We start from the raw sequence: 12,195 nt of genomic DNA on the forward strand, positions 1-12,195 counted from the left end.
GGTTGCTGTGTGGTGCCTCAGGCTTTTAGCTTTTTTTATTTTCTGCAGTTGTCTGGAGTCTCTGAGCTGCATTGGATAAATGCCTTTCCCATCCGACTGACTCTTTTCCAGAGAATATTTCTTAAGAACATCTCTCTGGTCTTCAATACTTGCTTCAATTTTTACGCAACCGAACGATTTTGCAGAGTAATGGCTGCGCTCGAAATCACTGCCTGATGCTGCGGAGAGATGAATTGCAGCTGAAAGTTTCCCTTCCATCTTTGGATGAATCTGTGGAGCTTAAATTGTAGGAAGGAAGGGGGGAAAAAAACACGATGAAAGAGAAGTCCAAAAATGCTGCCCGGACTAGGCGGGAGAAAGAAAACAGTGAATTTTATGAACTGGCTAAATTACTGCCCTTGCCCTCAGCTATCACCTCTCAGCTGGACAAAGCATCCATAATCAGACTCACCACCAGCTATTTAAAAATGAGGGTGGTTTTTCCGGAAGGTAGGTGGGAATGACTATTCGCCTGTATTTCCATTCCAATCCAGGTATCGCTTGCTTTTAAGTAAATTGCATCGGGTCGCGTGCTTGGAGGCAGGGTGCTCTCCACTGTCACTTTTGTCTGTCGTAAATACTTTCACTTCAGTTCATATGACAGGTTTGGYTGGGGACTTACAGTGCTTTTGTCAACACTTCAAGACACTGAGCTCTGCTGCGTATTCTACTAAAGCAAACACGAGTTTCTTTTTTCCCAGTCTGTGAGATCTGCATCCCTTGCGAAGCACGTGCATTGCAAAAGAGGAGACGATTCACCCATATTTATAGCTATACTGTGTGTGGGGGGGTAATATATGGGTAAATATTTACCTAAGTCTATGCAAAGTCCTAAAGCCTTAGTTCAAGTATTGAGCAAAGGTACGCTTTACAGGTACCGTGCTTAGCGCACACAGACCCACATAACCTAAATAAATAAGCCAAGCTCGCTAAATTGCATTATAAATGTGGTGTGTCACGCTCTGCAGATCATTAGGGCAGTTCGAGGGCGTTAATCGACCTCGGAAAATTTTAATAGTTTTATACTCGGACATGCTAAGCTTCGCTTCACAATGCAAACGTCGGATGAGAGTGTGGGTCTGATTCTCCTCGACAATCAGGCAATGGTAAACATTGACTTCCACAGGAGGGGCAACAGTCCCGCCTGTCTAGCAAAATCAGACTTAAGCGTCCTGAACTATTTTGAGTATGCCTTGCTTTTTAGTAGAATTAGGATTAAAAGCGACCGTCTTGGGGCTTCTAGATCGGCTGCCAAGAAAAACAAACAACACACAAAGTTAAGAAGGTCGCAATAAAGTTCGCCTGTATCCTCAGTCTATTGCTTTTGTAAGGAGTAGAAAAAATAATTAGAAAGAATAGTTCACGAGTCTTTCATTTAGATCAACCCAACTGCATGAAAGAAAAAGTACTGAGAGGTTTCTTCCGACCTAATAACAACATTCACTACTTCTTTCGTTTAAATGTGTGTATGCGCAAGAAATACGATAATCGTAGAATGGTTGAGGTTGGAAGGGAGCTCTGGAGATCATCTAGTCCATGTGCTCCTATGTTTTCTCCAGCTATATCTGGAATCTGTCAATCTGTTTGTCTATCCATCTGTCTGTCGTGTTTTACAAACAAAGAGTGGGTATACGTCTGGTTTTGTGTGTGTGCTTTTTTTTTTTTTCTCTGAACAAGCAAGTATTAGCATTAATTCTACTTTTAAAAGGTAGATATGCATTCTGGCAGTCATTTGGACAGGGCAAGATACCCTCCAGTGTTATATATGAACGAATATGTATCTAAAGTCTATAGTAGTAACTTTTAATCTTGTACAGCTTGCAATAGTTTCCATAAAAAATATTCCGTATCTCCGAGTAGCTTAGGGCCAAAAAGGGGATAAAACAAAGCTGTAACATCTAAAGTCTTAAAAAAAATAAAACTCCATCAATGCACTTTCCTATTATAGGCGATCTGCCGCCTTGAAGATTATTATGCGGGGCAGTCTGTTTAAAAAGAGATGGAGTTGTCCTTTATACTGTCAGCGCATACTTTATAAAAATAAAGCTATCGCGAACTCGGATGCCCACGATGTTCCTAAAAGGATTATTAGCCGTGATTTGCCAGATCCCGCAGGCTCAGTAGGCTACCTTTCTGCGTGCTTTCGAGCAGGTCTCGTCAATTAGGGGTGCCCCTGCAGCGGGCTGTTTGATCAGCAGAAGCATATGGTGTTGCTTGCAGGCTGTGAGTAATGAGGGGAGAGGAGAGGAGCTGCTCGACGGCCGCGGGACGGCGGGGTGCCCGAGGGCTGCGCGCCCAGGCGCTGGCCGCGGCCCGCGCTAGCGCCGGCGAAGAGCCGGAGGAGGCGGCTGCGCGGGGCCCTTCGAGGCAGCGCAGCCCAGCGCAAGGGAAGCGGCGAGTTAAGGGGGAAGGGAGACGGGGCGCAGCCCCCCAGGGCTCGCCAAGGGCGGGCGCCGCGGGCCGCTGCGGTGCAGAGCCGGGCGGCACCGGCCCCCTGTCGCCGCCCCCCGCCCCGCCGGGGGACTTGGGGGGCCGCGGCGACTCCCGGCCGCGCGTTAAGGCGAGGGAAAGGCCGGGGTGGGAGGACCTGTGGGAGCTGCGCGCTGCCTCCGCGGGTCGCCTGTGCGGCTCGGCCGGCTGCAGGGGACAGGCGTGGAAGGGGGGGGGGGGGAATCTTCGTCCCCCACTGCCCCGGACARAAAAAAAAAAAAAAAGAAGAAGAAGAAAGAAAAAAAAGTCATTACTTCGTTGCGACGTGAGGACGGATAGAGGCAGCCAGGAAAATTATGCACCCAAAGCAAAAGCCTTTCGGAAAGAGGGAGGAAGGATTTGGCGGTTGGATAGATTTACTAAGGGGGGGGAGTTTGCTTATTTTTCCCTTGGGGAAAGAGATCCAAGCGCTGGGACAGACCCAGTGAGTTGGCTAAAAGACTAGAGATAGGTAGCAGGAGGCTCTGGAGCGCGGTGAAATGTGTCACAGATTGAAAAAGGTCTTGGCGGTGTCAGGCTAGCGAAGCGCTGCCCCCCCACCAGCGCGCTGCGCTGCCAGTGTAACTCGCCACACGGTCTCCCGGCAAAAGAGCGAATTGCCATCTGCCTGGGGAGTGCTTGCATAGGGCCTGATTGTAAATAACCGCCTACAGAAAGATATACACCCCTCATCGGCGCGCACACACGGGGCTGGGAACAGGCGGAAATAATCGGTGTGCATTTGTCTGCATATTTTTACGTCTGAAAGGTTCCTATGCAGAGAATTTAGGTAGGTCTCGGATTTATTATTGAAATAAGGGAGTTTTCTGTGAGTAAAACACCTGGAAAGTCAGACACACAGTAATCACGATGCAGTTTCCGTCCCGCTATCGGAAATCTAAATACAAACCAGTTACACTGAATAAACTTGATGAACGTATATGAAGTTAGGAAGTATATCGAGCAGAGATTTTGAATGAGGTGTATCTTTCTCTCGTAATAGCTATGTAATTCTCACAAGCTATTAAAACGCTTGGTTTGTTCCCTCTACCCATGATTTCGCTTCACTGAGTCTCCAGCAGACTAAAACTGTCAAAAGCGAAAAGGCTTCTACGTATATAAACATACATACATACATATATATGTACGTACATATATATGTATATGGAATCAGCGGCTTAGGTAGCTTGCATCCTTTCAGAGCTAAAACTCTCTTCTATCTTAGGAGAAGAGAACCCACGAGACATATAGTAGTTTTCAGTGTTCGGTTAGTTTTTGGAAAAACTGAGGATCTGCTAAATCGCGGAGGACTATACAGAGGACTTTTTTTTTTTTTAAGAAAAACTTCCTAACGAATTCAGCCACGCGGTAACGTTCTCAAAAAAACCGGCGCCACGATATAATCCTAAAATTGCAATTTAACATGAAATTAATTAGTTAATGTTAACTAACACAGCCTCAGAAAATTGCTGAAAAAGGCATTGGGCGGGCGAACGACTGAAACAATTTTMCTTCAAAAGAAGACTGGTCGTTTTAACTAGTGGGGTAGTTCATCACTGTGCCAGTATCAAAAGTGAAGGAAGCCAAAAATCAAAAACAAACAAAAAACAAGTGAAGCAACACATGATTTCGTAGTTGGAAATATTTTAAGGGTGCTCTTTTCTTTCTTGGATTGCTAGGGAGAAGAATCGTTTGCAATTTCTGTTCCATTAAAGATAGACCATTTCCACGCAGAGAGGCATTTGATTTTCCAGACAAAAGCAGAGGCTCTGTTTAAATAAACTTTCGTCGAATCATGATGGCTAACATTTCAATATTGAAACCCTTAATCTTGTTTTATTTTAGAGGGGTAAGAAACTAGCAGAAAAAAATCCGTTTCCCACGTGGATAGGTGATTTAATGCTGTTTTTCTTGCTGCTGAAGGAAATGATTGAGCATTAGGTTTCAGTGTTTATTTTCTTACAGAAGTTTTTCTCATTTAAGCTGCAGTTTACTCTCCACGCTGCTTCTCTGTGTTTAATTCCAGTTTTGATGTGGACTTAAAATGTGAAGTGCAGAACTAAACTCCTAGCATGATAGTTGAAAAAGCAGATTTATGTGTTAGAAAGCATACATGAGATGAGTGGATAAAATCATATTTTCTTTAGAAACATCCTCTCCCTTCTTAGTAATATACGACCGTTTTTAATGCTGGAGGATCTTTTACAGCTTCCGTGTGAATAGCATATTTTCGCAAGTGTACTGGTGAGAACGTTTTCCCCCCTTCTCTCTCAGCTTCTTCGGAATAAGGAAAATTTGAATTTGCGTCTTTGTATAGAGCAGAATAAGTAGTTGGTATTTGAAAAGGTTCTTTTTTTTTTTCTTTTTTTTTTTTTAGTTTGGGCATGGTTCCGTTTGTTTGCATTTCAGAGCGCAATTTCATTACCTCGTGTGTGCCAAAATGCTGGTATTTCTTTCTAGATTGAATCAGTGTCGGCATTATTTCTACTACCGTTTTCTTAATAGGGATGTTTGTTTAGTCAACGGGGCTCCTTTCCTCCTTATTATTATTTTATAAGGAAAGCGGGATGCTAACTTATCTTTGCTTCAGATGAATACATATGATTTATCGAAATAATAAAACTTTACAAAACCTTACTAATGGCATCCTCAGGCATTGGAAATGAGCAGCGTTTTGGTCAACATAGCTTGTTCATCTGAACCCTCCGACGGCGACCCACTACTTCACAGAAGCTTCATTTGTCCGAGACTTTGAGTTATCATTAACCACTGCCTGTTAAATTAACTGCGAAATCAACCCTGTCAGGCATGAGGCTAGATGCTAGGAGTGGCAAAACAGAGCGTTGATAGACTATTTAATTAAATGGTTAATCGAATCAATCTAATTCCCTGATACAACATCCAGTTGCCTTTTTGATTTTCGGGGACTAGGACGGGCGGCTTTTGTCCATTTATTTTCCTTTGGCAGCGAGGGGAACTGACCTCCTTTAAAATCGGGACCGAGCTGTCCTGCCTCCCTTTCCCCAAGCAATTGCACCCCCTCCCCGCCCCCGCTTCTCTCCAAAGCAGCTGCTGTAAAAGACACCAGCAAGCGGCGGTGGCAGCGCGGGGGGAGAGGAAAGGTGCTGCTCTGCTGGCTCCGCCGAGCAGGTTGCGCGACGGCGGCGTGTGGGGGCGGCAGGGCCCCGCCGGGCCTCCGCGGCTCCCCGCGGGCAAGGGCGAGCGCCGGGCGCGGCCGCTGCGCGGCGGCGGAGGGAGCGGGCGGGCAGGGGGGAGATGGCGGAGCGGCTGGTAAAAAGGCAAAACAAACGCACCGAAACCAAAAAGGGCAGAAACGGGCGCGGCCGCCCCCGGCGCCCGTGCGGCCCCGCGCAGAAGCCGCGGAGGGCCCGGGGATGGGGGCCGCGGCCGCGGGGCACGGGCCGCTGCCCGGAGAGAGTCTTGTTAAGCGCCTAGAAGAGAAGTGGGCGGTAAGGATCGGTGAACCTGGTCTGGGTAAGGGTCCCCGCGGCTCTGCCGGCGTCCAGCGCTGTTAGACAGCAGTAGCCCGGCTCCCGGCGAGCCTCGAGGGGGTCTCCCTCTGCAAAACCTCGGCAAGAGGCGACACCTCTCTGCCTACAGGGTCCCGTCCGTAAGCCAATACGTAATTAGTGTGCCTGGCTCCCGTGGGCCTAACGCCTTGGCCGGCGGCGCGGCGCGGCGCGGTGTGGCCGCCTGCGAGCGCGCCACTGGCCCGCGGCCAGGATGGGGGGCCACGTCCCGGGGGGGCCCGGCGCCCCACCCCGCGCCCCGCCACTAGCTGGCACGGAGCCCCTGAAAGTCTGCCCCCCCCCAAAAAAAAAAAAAAAAAAAAAAGCGTGCGCGGAGCTCAGGCTGGGCTAGGTACTAAGTGATTTTTAAACGGGGACGTCCACTCGGTCGCTCTGTTGTTGTTCTCGCTACCGTGAATCCGGATTGTGCTGAGCTTTCATGACGGATAGTCCATTGGGGAAATCGTAGTAACCACTTTTAAAAGGCAGCAAATCACCACGAAGGAGATAAGGGCTTGCATCTTCTCCCCCCCCGTTTGCTATTGCCAGACAAAGGAAGGGGTCGCGGCTGGCTCTGCGCTGCAGATGCTCATCGAGGAACACTAACCCAGAGATCGGCCGGGGCCAAGGAGCTGGCCGGGCCTCTTGGAGCCTCATTTTCCTACGCCTTCCTCCCTCTTTGCCTAGACCAAATTAGAAACGATTGAGGAATCTCTTCCTCCTTTCCCTGGGACAGAGGCTCTTCTTGCAGCAATACCGCCACTGGGTAGGGACGATTTATCCACCCAGTTCCTCCATTCGCTGCTGGCGTTAGGGCTTGGATCAATCAAACGAGGAACGGAAGGACAGTGCCAAAGCAGCCGAGCCTTGCAGCGTTGGCCATGAATTTTTGTCTGGCTTAGGGAGAAGCCTGTTAGTGGGAACTGGCTTGTCTAGTGCTGGGGAAGGGCACGGCTGAAAATAAAACGTTTCACATGAACTCGCCAATGTAGTTAGCCCACGAAACCGATTGAGATGCTTTCTGCAAGCTTTAGCACTTCTAAAATGTGGAAAGTGCAATGATTTTTCCTTTGAGAAGTTGTTGGAAGAGGTGAGGAGTCAGCACGCTGGGTCCCGAGCAGGATGGGTGCTGGTCAGAGCACGCTGCTGGAAACCAGACTGTTGTTAGCAAACCAAGCTAGAACCTGGCTAAAATGCCTTTTTTTCCCCCCTCTCTCCTAACGGTGGACACTTTCTTATGGCCCAAACTGTTTATCTTCTTAGGAAAAAAAAATCCTCGAGTGGAGGAGATTGTTACATAGGAGCCTATAATCTGTATTTTGTCAAGAGTATAAAATTCATCCCGAAAGAAAAGCTCGATCCATTTATTTTTGCTGCTTGCAATAACACAGCTGGATGATGCCTTGAGCTTACACTACACAGTGGCTCATCATTCATTCGCCAAGAACTGGCCTAAATGGTGCCTGTGGGATTAGGTCAACTTTAGTGGATCTACTTCGCCTCATTTGGTTACTAATTGGTTTCTTGTTTTATAAATCGAAATCTCATTTTCAGGAAATTACAAAGCCCATGCAGCCAGTCCATTTTGGTAATCCACGGGTCGGGGGTATTTAAATGGAAAGGGTTCTACAAGACATYAAGTATTAAGCAACAGTAAAACTTCGCCTCTATTTCCGACTGAAATGTGAGCTCACCAGCTCCTTAGATCCATAATAGATACATCCCTTCTAAGGCTACTTATGTAAATATGATAAACCAGACTTTGGTGGGGGAGGGGACTCAGTGAGGAAAGCAAATTTTATCTACTAAGGTTAATGTGGCATATCTTGGAAATCTTCCAAAACAGATTATGTTTTGCTTTGTCTTCGGCCACTTTAGCTGGGAAAATCCTTTGCCTAAAAACGATTTAGTTATCCTTCCTCTCACAAAGCTGCTTGTTTCTATTCCAAACCTATTATTCTATTGGCTCTCCAAATTACAAGAGAATCTTTAGATCTTGTTTCCAGCGTAATCCTGAAGCAAAAGGGAGAGCTGATTTCCTTGTTTTGTTTTAAATAGACAATCAAAGGATTTGCAGAATTTTCTGCGGTAGGTCAAGTGCAAGAAATCACAGTCTGCCCCCTCGATAAAAGGAAATTGGATGTTAAAGCGAAAGAACAGGAAAAAATAATAGAAAGGAATATTAATGGAGAGCTTTTCTCGTATAAATTAAAAAAGAGAGAGAGAGAGTTTAAAGGGCATCAGGAGAGTCCGTAGGTTTGGGAAAAGGCTGGGCTTGGCAAGGAATAAAAACAGTCTCCGACTTGAAAGTACTGAAACATCTGTGAAATACAAAAAATTGTTTCATGTGATAGGATTTCGAAAAGCCGGTTCAGGTAGACAAGTGAAAACGTTTAATTATAAAACATTAACAGACACAGCCAAACAGCGCAAGGTTTCCACCTGAAACATAAAGAAGAGTTCAGTGCTCCGTGAAAAACTGCCATCCCGAAAGAAGTTAACCTGTAATGTCGATGAGCTACTCATTAACCCGCAGAGGTCGGGTTATTTTCCCTTTTAGAAGAAGAATAATTAGAGCCGTAAACTTAGATTAATAAGCAACTTAAATCATAGGCGAGGAGCTCAGATTTAGTCCTGAATATAGAAATCTGCCACTCAGATTTCCTCCAGGTGGGGAATCTCGTAAAGAGCGGCCCTTGGCTGCCTCTGCTCTAATAGGGCCTTCCTGGCTCCCCCGCAGAGAAACCACCAAGATGTTTAAGAAAAGCCAAGTGTACAGAGTTATTTTCTTCTCTCTTTCCCCGGTAGCTGTGCAATATTTGCCAGGATTTCGGCGGGGGGTGGCAGGCTTTCCGGGGGGAATCAAAAGCTGCCTGCGGAGCCCCACGCACCTTCTGCCGGCCGCCGCGCTTCGGAGGGCGGCGCGATGAGGACCGCAGCGGGCAAGGGGAAGCCCGGGGAGCCGGGAAAAAAAAAGTCACCGGGGCCCTGTTAATTGGCAGGGAGCAATTAACGGAAAGGATCCTGTTTGCGGCTGGCACTTGGCGCTGGGTACACGCGTGTGGGACTGCCAGATGAGAAGCCGCTGGCTTTGGAGGGCCGGCAAATTAAGAAGAGAAGGAATATCCCTTTGGAGGGAAAGGCGGGGAGCGGAGAAGAGATAAGCTGGCATGAGGAGGTGGACAAGGAAGGGCAGAGAGGGAAAGGCAGGGAGGGATGAGGGGGATCATCGCTCCACCCTTCGCGGGTGGGGAGGCGAGGACCGCCGTGGGATACCCTGCTCTGGCAGCACGGAGGAAATCGTTAGCCTTGTTTAGACGGGCAAACACGTAGGTGAAGTCGGTCAATACCGAGGGCTGCCAGTGCTGTCTCTGCCGTCGCCACCTCGCCTGTTTGCGTTGAAATACCCGGCAAACGGGGTCCTGCCTTCCCCGAGCCCATGCTGCGGAAGAGAGACCTCACCGACTCGGCTCTCGCCTCCTCCGGGCGATCTGCACTCCGCCATCAATCAGGATTTTTATTTTTCCCTCCCTTTTACTTAATCTTGGTGTCTGTGCGTGTCGGGTTAAGCCTTGTTTAATGGCATAAGCATAAAAGGTTTTAACTGCCCCGCTTAAATTGTTTCAGCAACAACATTGTTAAAAGGCATTGCCCATAAATAGCTTTACTCCGGCAGAGTAATTTCCATCTGGCTTTTATTCCTCCCCACTTTGCATACGACAAAACAAGCGGCGTCTGAAACATTAAACAGGTCCGGAGAGATTCATTTTTTGGAGTCCATGCGGGCTGCTTGGAGGCAGATCATTCATTACTGCACAGAGACTCATTCCGCTCGTGAGAGAGAAGGGGGGAGGCAAAAGGGTGGGGAGGGGGTAAACTGCGGAGATCAGGGTTTATGGGAGAGGAAGGGAGATGGCCCATTTCGTCGGACAGTGACTTATCTCGACGGACCCAGGAGCGCGTTTATGCACTGCCCGGGGTGCTTCGGCGCAGTCGTGAAGCTGCACTAAGCTTTGTGAAAGGCAGGTTTGCTTTTAGTGGGCTTGATATACAAAAAAGGGATGCGTTTTAAGACGAGACTCCCTGAGAGCCGGAGGAGCCGCATCTGGTCCCTCCTCCCTCACTGCCCAAATAAATAAATGCAAATCTTCCATCGAGGTGGATGGCCCCGAAGAGACGGGAGGTCACAGATCAAGCTGGGAAGCGATCTCTGGMGAGCAGGGAGATGAGCCCATCCTTAAACGCACCCTGGCCAAAGCCTGCTGGCTAATTGCTTGGTTGTGGCCAAGCTTGACTTTCTGCCGGCGGAGGAAACTCGGGCAGATAATGCTCAGGTGCTGACAAGATTCAARGACACCGAGTCCTCATGACTCGTTGTGATGCATATCACTGGCCTGGCAGCCTTCACAGAATTTCTCTTCTCCTGCCACGTTAACAGCATCCTTCTCTTGACATCAAAGGCTTCCCCCAACACACCCCTCGGTTTCATTTTAAAGAGCTCTCAGCGTTGGCCAGGAACCCCTCTGTGACTTTAGAAGAAAAGCGCTTTCCCTGAAGTTCAGGGAGGCATCTCCTAGTAGCCAAGGACTGCGCTGAATAGCCGTTTTAGCTGGCACACTAATTCGCATAGGTCTTATAAATGAACTCTCCTGCTAACGCCAAAATATATATTTTTCTCTCACGGGAATTAGATCTTAAAAAAAAAATCCACAGGGGAGATTCTTCTGTTCAACGAAATCATCTCTAGTTTTCCAAAGATTATATGTATATATATTTTAAAGCGAATACGCACAGAAAATTGAGAAGAAAGTTCCTCCCTACCAGGCCAATATGAGTCAATTTTTCATCTCCTCACGTTACTTTTTCTGTGTCTTAAATAAACAGGACTTGGAGAAGCCTGGGGCCATTCTAGTAGAACCAGCCCGTTGGATAATGTTGGACGGGAACTGGGATCCCATCTTTTGCAGGTACTGGTCTGGAAACGACAGCCATTCGGTATTAATGATTAAAGAAATCGTTCCCTCTTCTGAGCTTTTAATTGCCACCTTGGCTAATTTTTAACTGATCACGTGTTTAGTCAAAAAAAGGGGGGAAATTCTAGAAATACGAGCCCTYGTGGCGGAGTGTCGCGGGTTTTATTAGGACCGTGGTTTGGTCCCTCTGCATCCTTTACCCCACCACTGCTCACCACTGGGTCTGGAGCGAGGGGTTCAAAAAGTATCCTAGTGTGCCATCTGCGACTGGGGAACAGAAGGATGACTTTCCCAAAACTTATCAACAAGGTGACAAGTCCCGGCAATGGGCTGGACCTCAGGGTACAGTAGAGACGGTGAGATACTCTGTGGTGGCAGGTTGGAGGAGGCTGTCCTGGACAGAAGAGCTGAATAGTCACGAAAATGAGCATAAACACAAATCAAGTAGGACGCGGGTAAACTCGCTGCTATCTGAAAGATTAAGGAATATTAGCGATTACCGCAATCACGTATTTTTGGCGGGGTTGTGTGGCCTTTAGTACCCGCCCTTAATAGATTGGGGCCTACTYTACTCTCGGTGCACACAAATTAGTCCCATTAACATCTGCTGAAACGTGCTTGATAAATAGTCTTGTCCCTTTCAGACTTTTATTTACACTGCGGAGAGTTTTAGATCGCCTTTGCTCGCTTAAAGTCTCCTTAGCAAATATTCAAGAGTTAAAAGCCCTTCTGCCATTTGAAATGGGATAGAAGTGCTCAGGATTTCTCGTATGGACATACTCATCACAGAGGAGCTAGGAGCTCTGGAGATGCTGTTCTTAGGTGCTTCCTAGGCCCTTTGCATTACCAGAACCTTTTGAGCTGGGCACGTCTGAATAGTGGGTTGTATCCCTATCCACGCGCTTTGGAGGGTTTCCTTTCAGGACTTGCCCGTTTCCTTCCAGCTTTTTGAATAACCACAGCCTGAACGGCAGTGCCCGTCTGCTAAAATAAGCCCGGAAGACAGGTAGTTCACGGATATGCACAACCATATCTTTCCCCATTCTCTCCACCCTTTCCTCCAGACGCTGGACGGTTTCATATTTGTTGTGGCTCCGGATGGCAAGATCATGTACATCTCGGAGACCGCCTCGGTGCACCTGGGCTTGTCGCAGGTACGTCGGAGGGGCGGCCGGCGGCGGCGG

At 47.9% G+C, this 12,195-nt stretch overlaps 1 protein-coding gene across 1 annotated transcript in view; it reads left to right on the forward strand.

The window, feature by feature from the left end:
• The first annotated feature begins 314 nt into the window (after positions 1 to 314).
• The window catches only part of SIM1 (SIM bHLH transcription factor 1), a 47,725-nt gene continuing 35,844 nt past the window's right edge, over positions 315 to 12,195 (forward strand). Inside the window, exons 1-3 of the mRNA XM_026089601.1 lie at positions 315 to 489; positions 10,923 to 11,005; positions 12,076 to 12,165. Of these exons, the coding sequence (XP_025945386.1) occupies positions 315 to 489; positions 10,923 to 11,005; positions 12,076 to 12,165 (348 nt within the window). The remainder of the gene's footprint in view (positions 490 to 10,922; positions 11,006 to 12,075; positions 12,166 to 12,195) is intronic.

Source organism: Apteryx rowi, unplaced genomic scaffold, assembly GCF_003343035.1.
Source record: "Apteryx rowi isolate R43461 unplaced genomic scaffold, aptRow1 scaffold_822, whole genome shotgun sequence".
Lineage (NCBI taxonomy): Eukaryota > Metazoa > Chordata > Aves > Apterygiformes > Apterygidae > Apteryx > Apteryx rowi.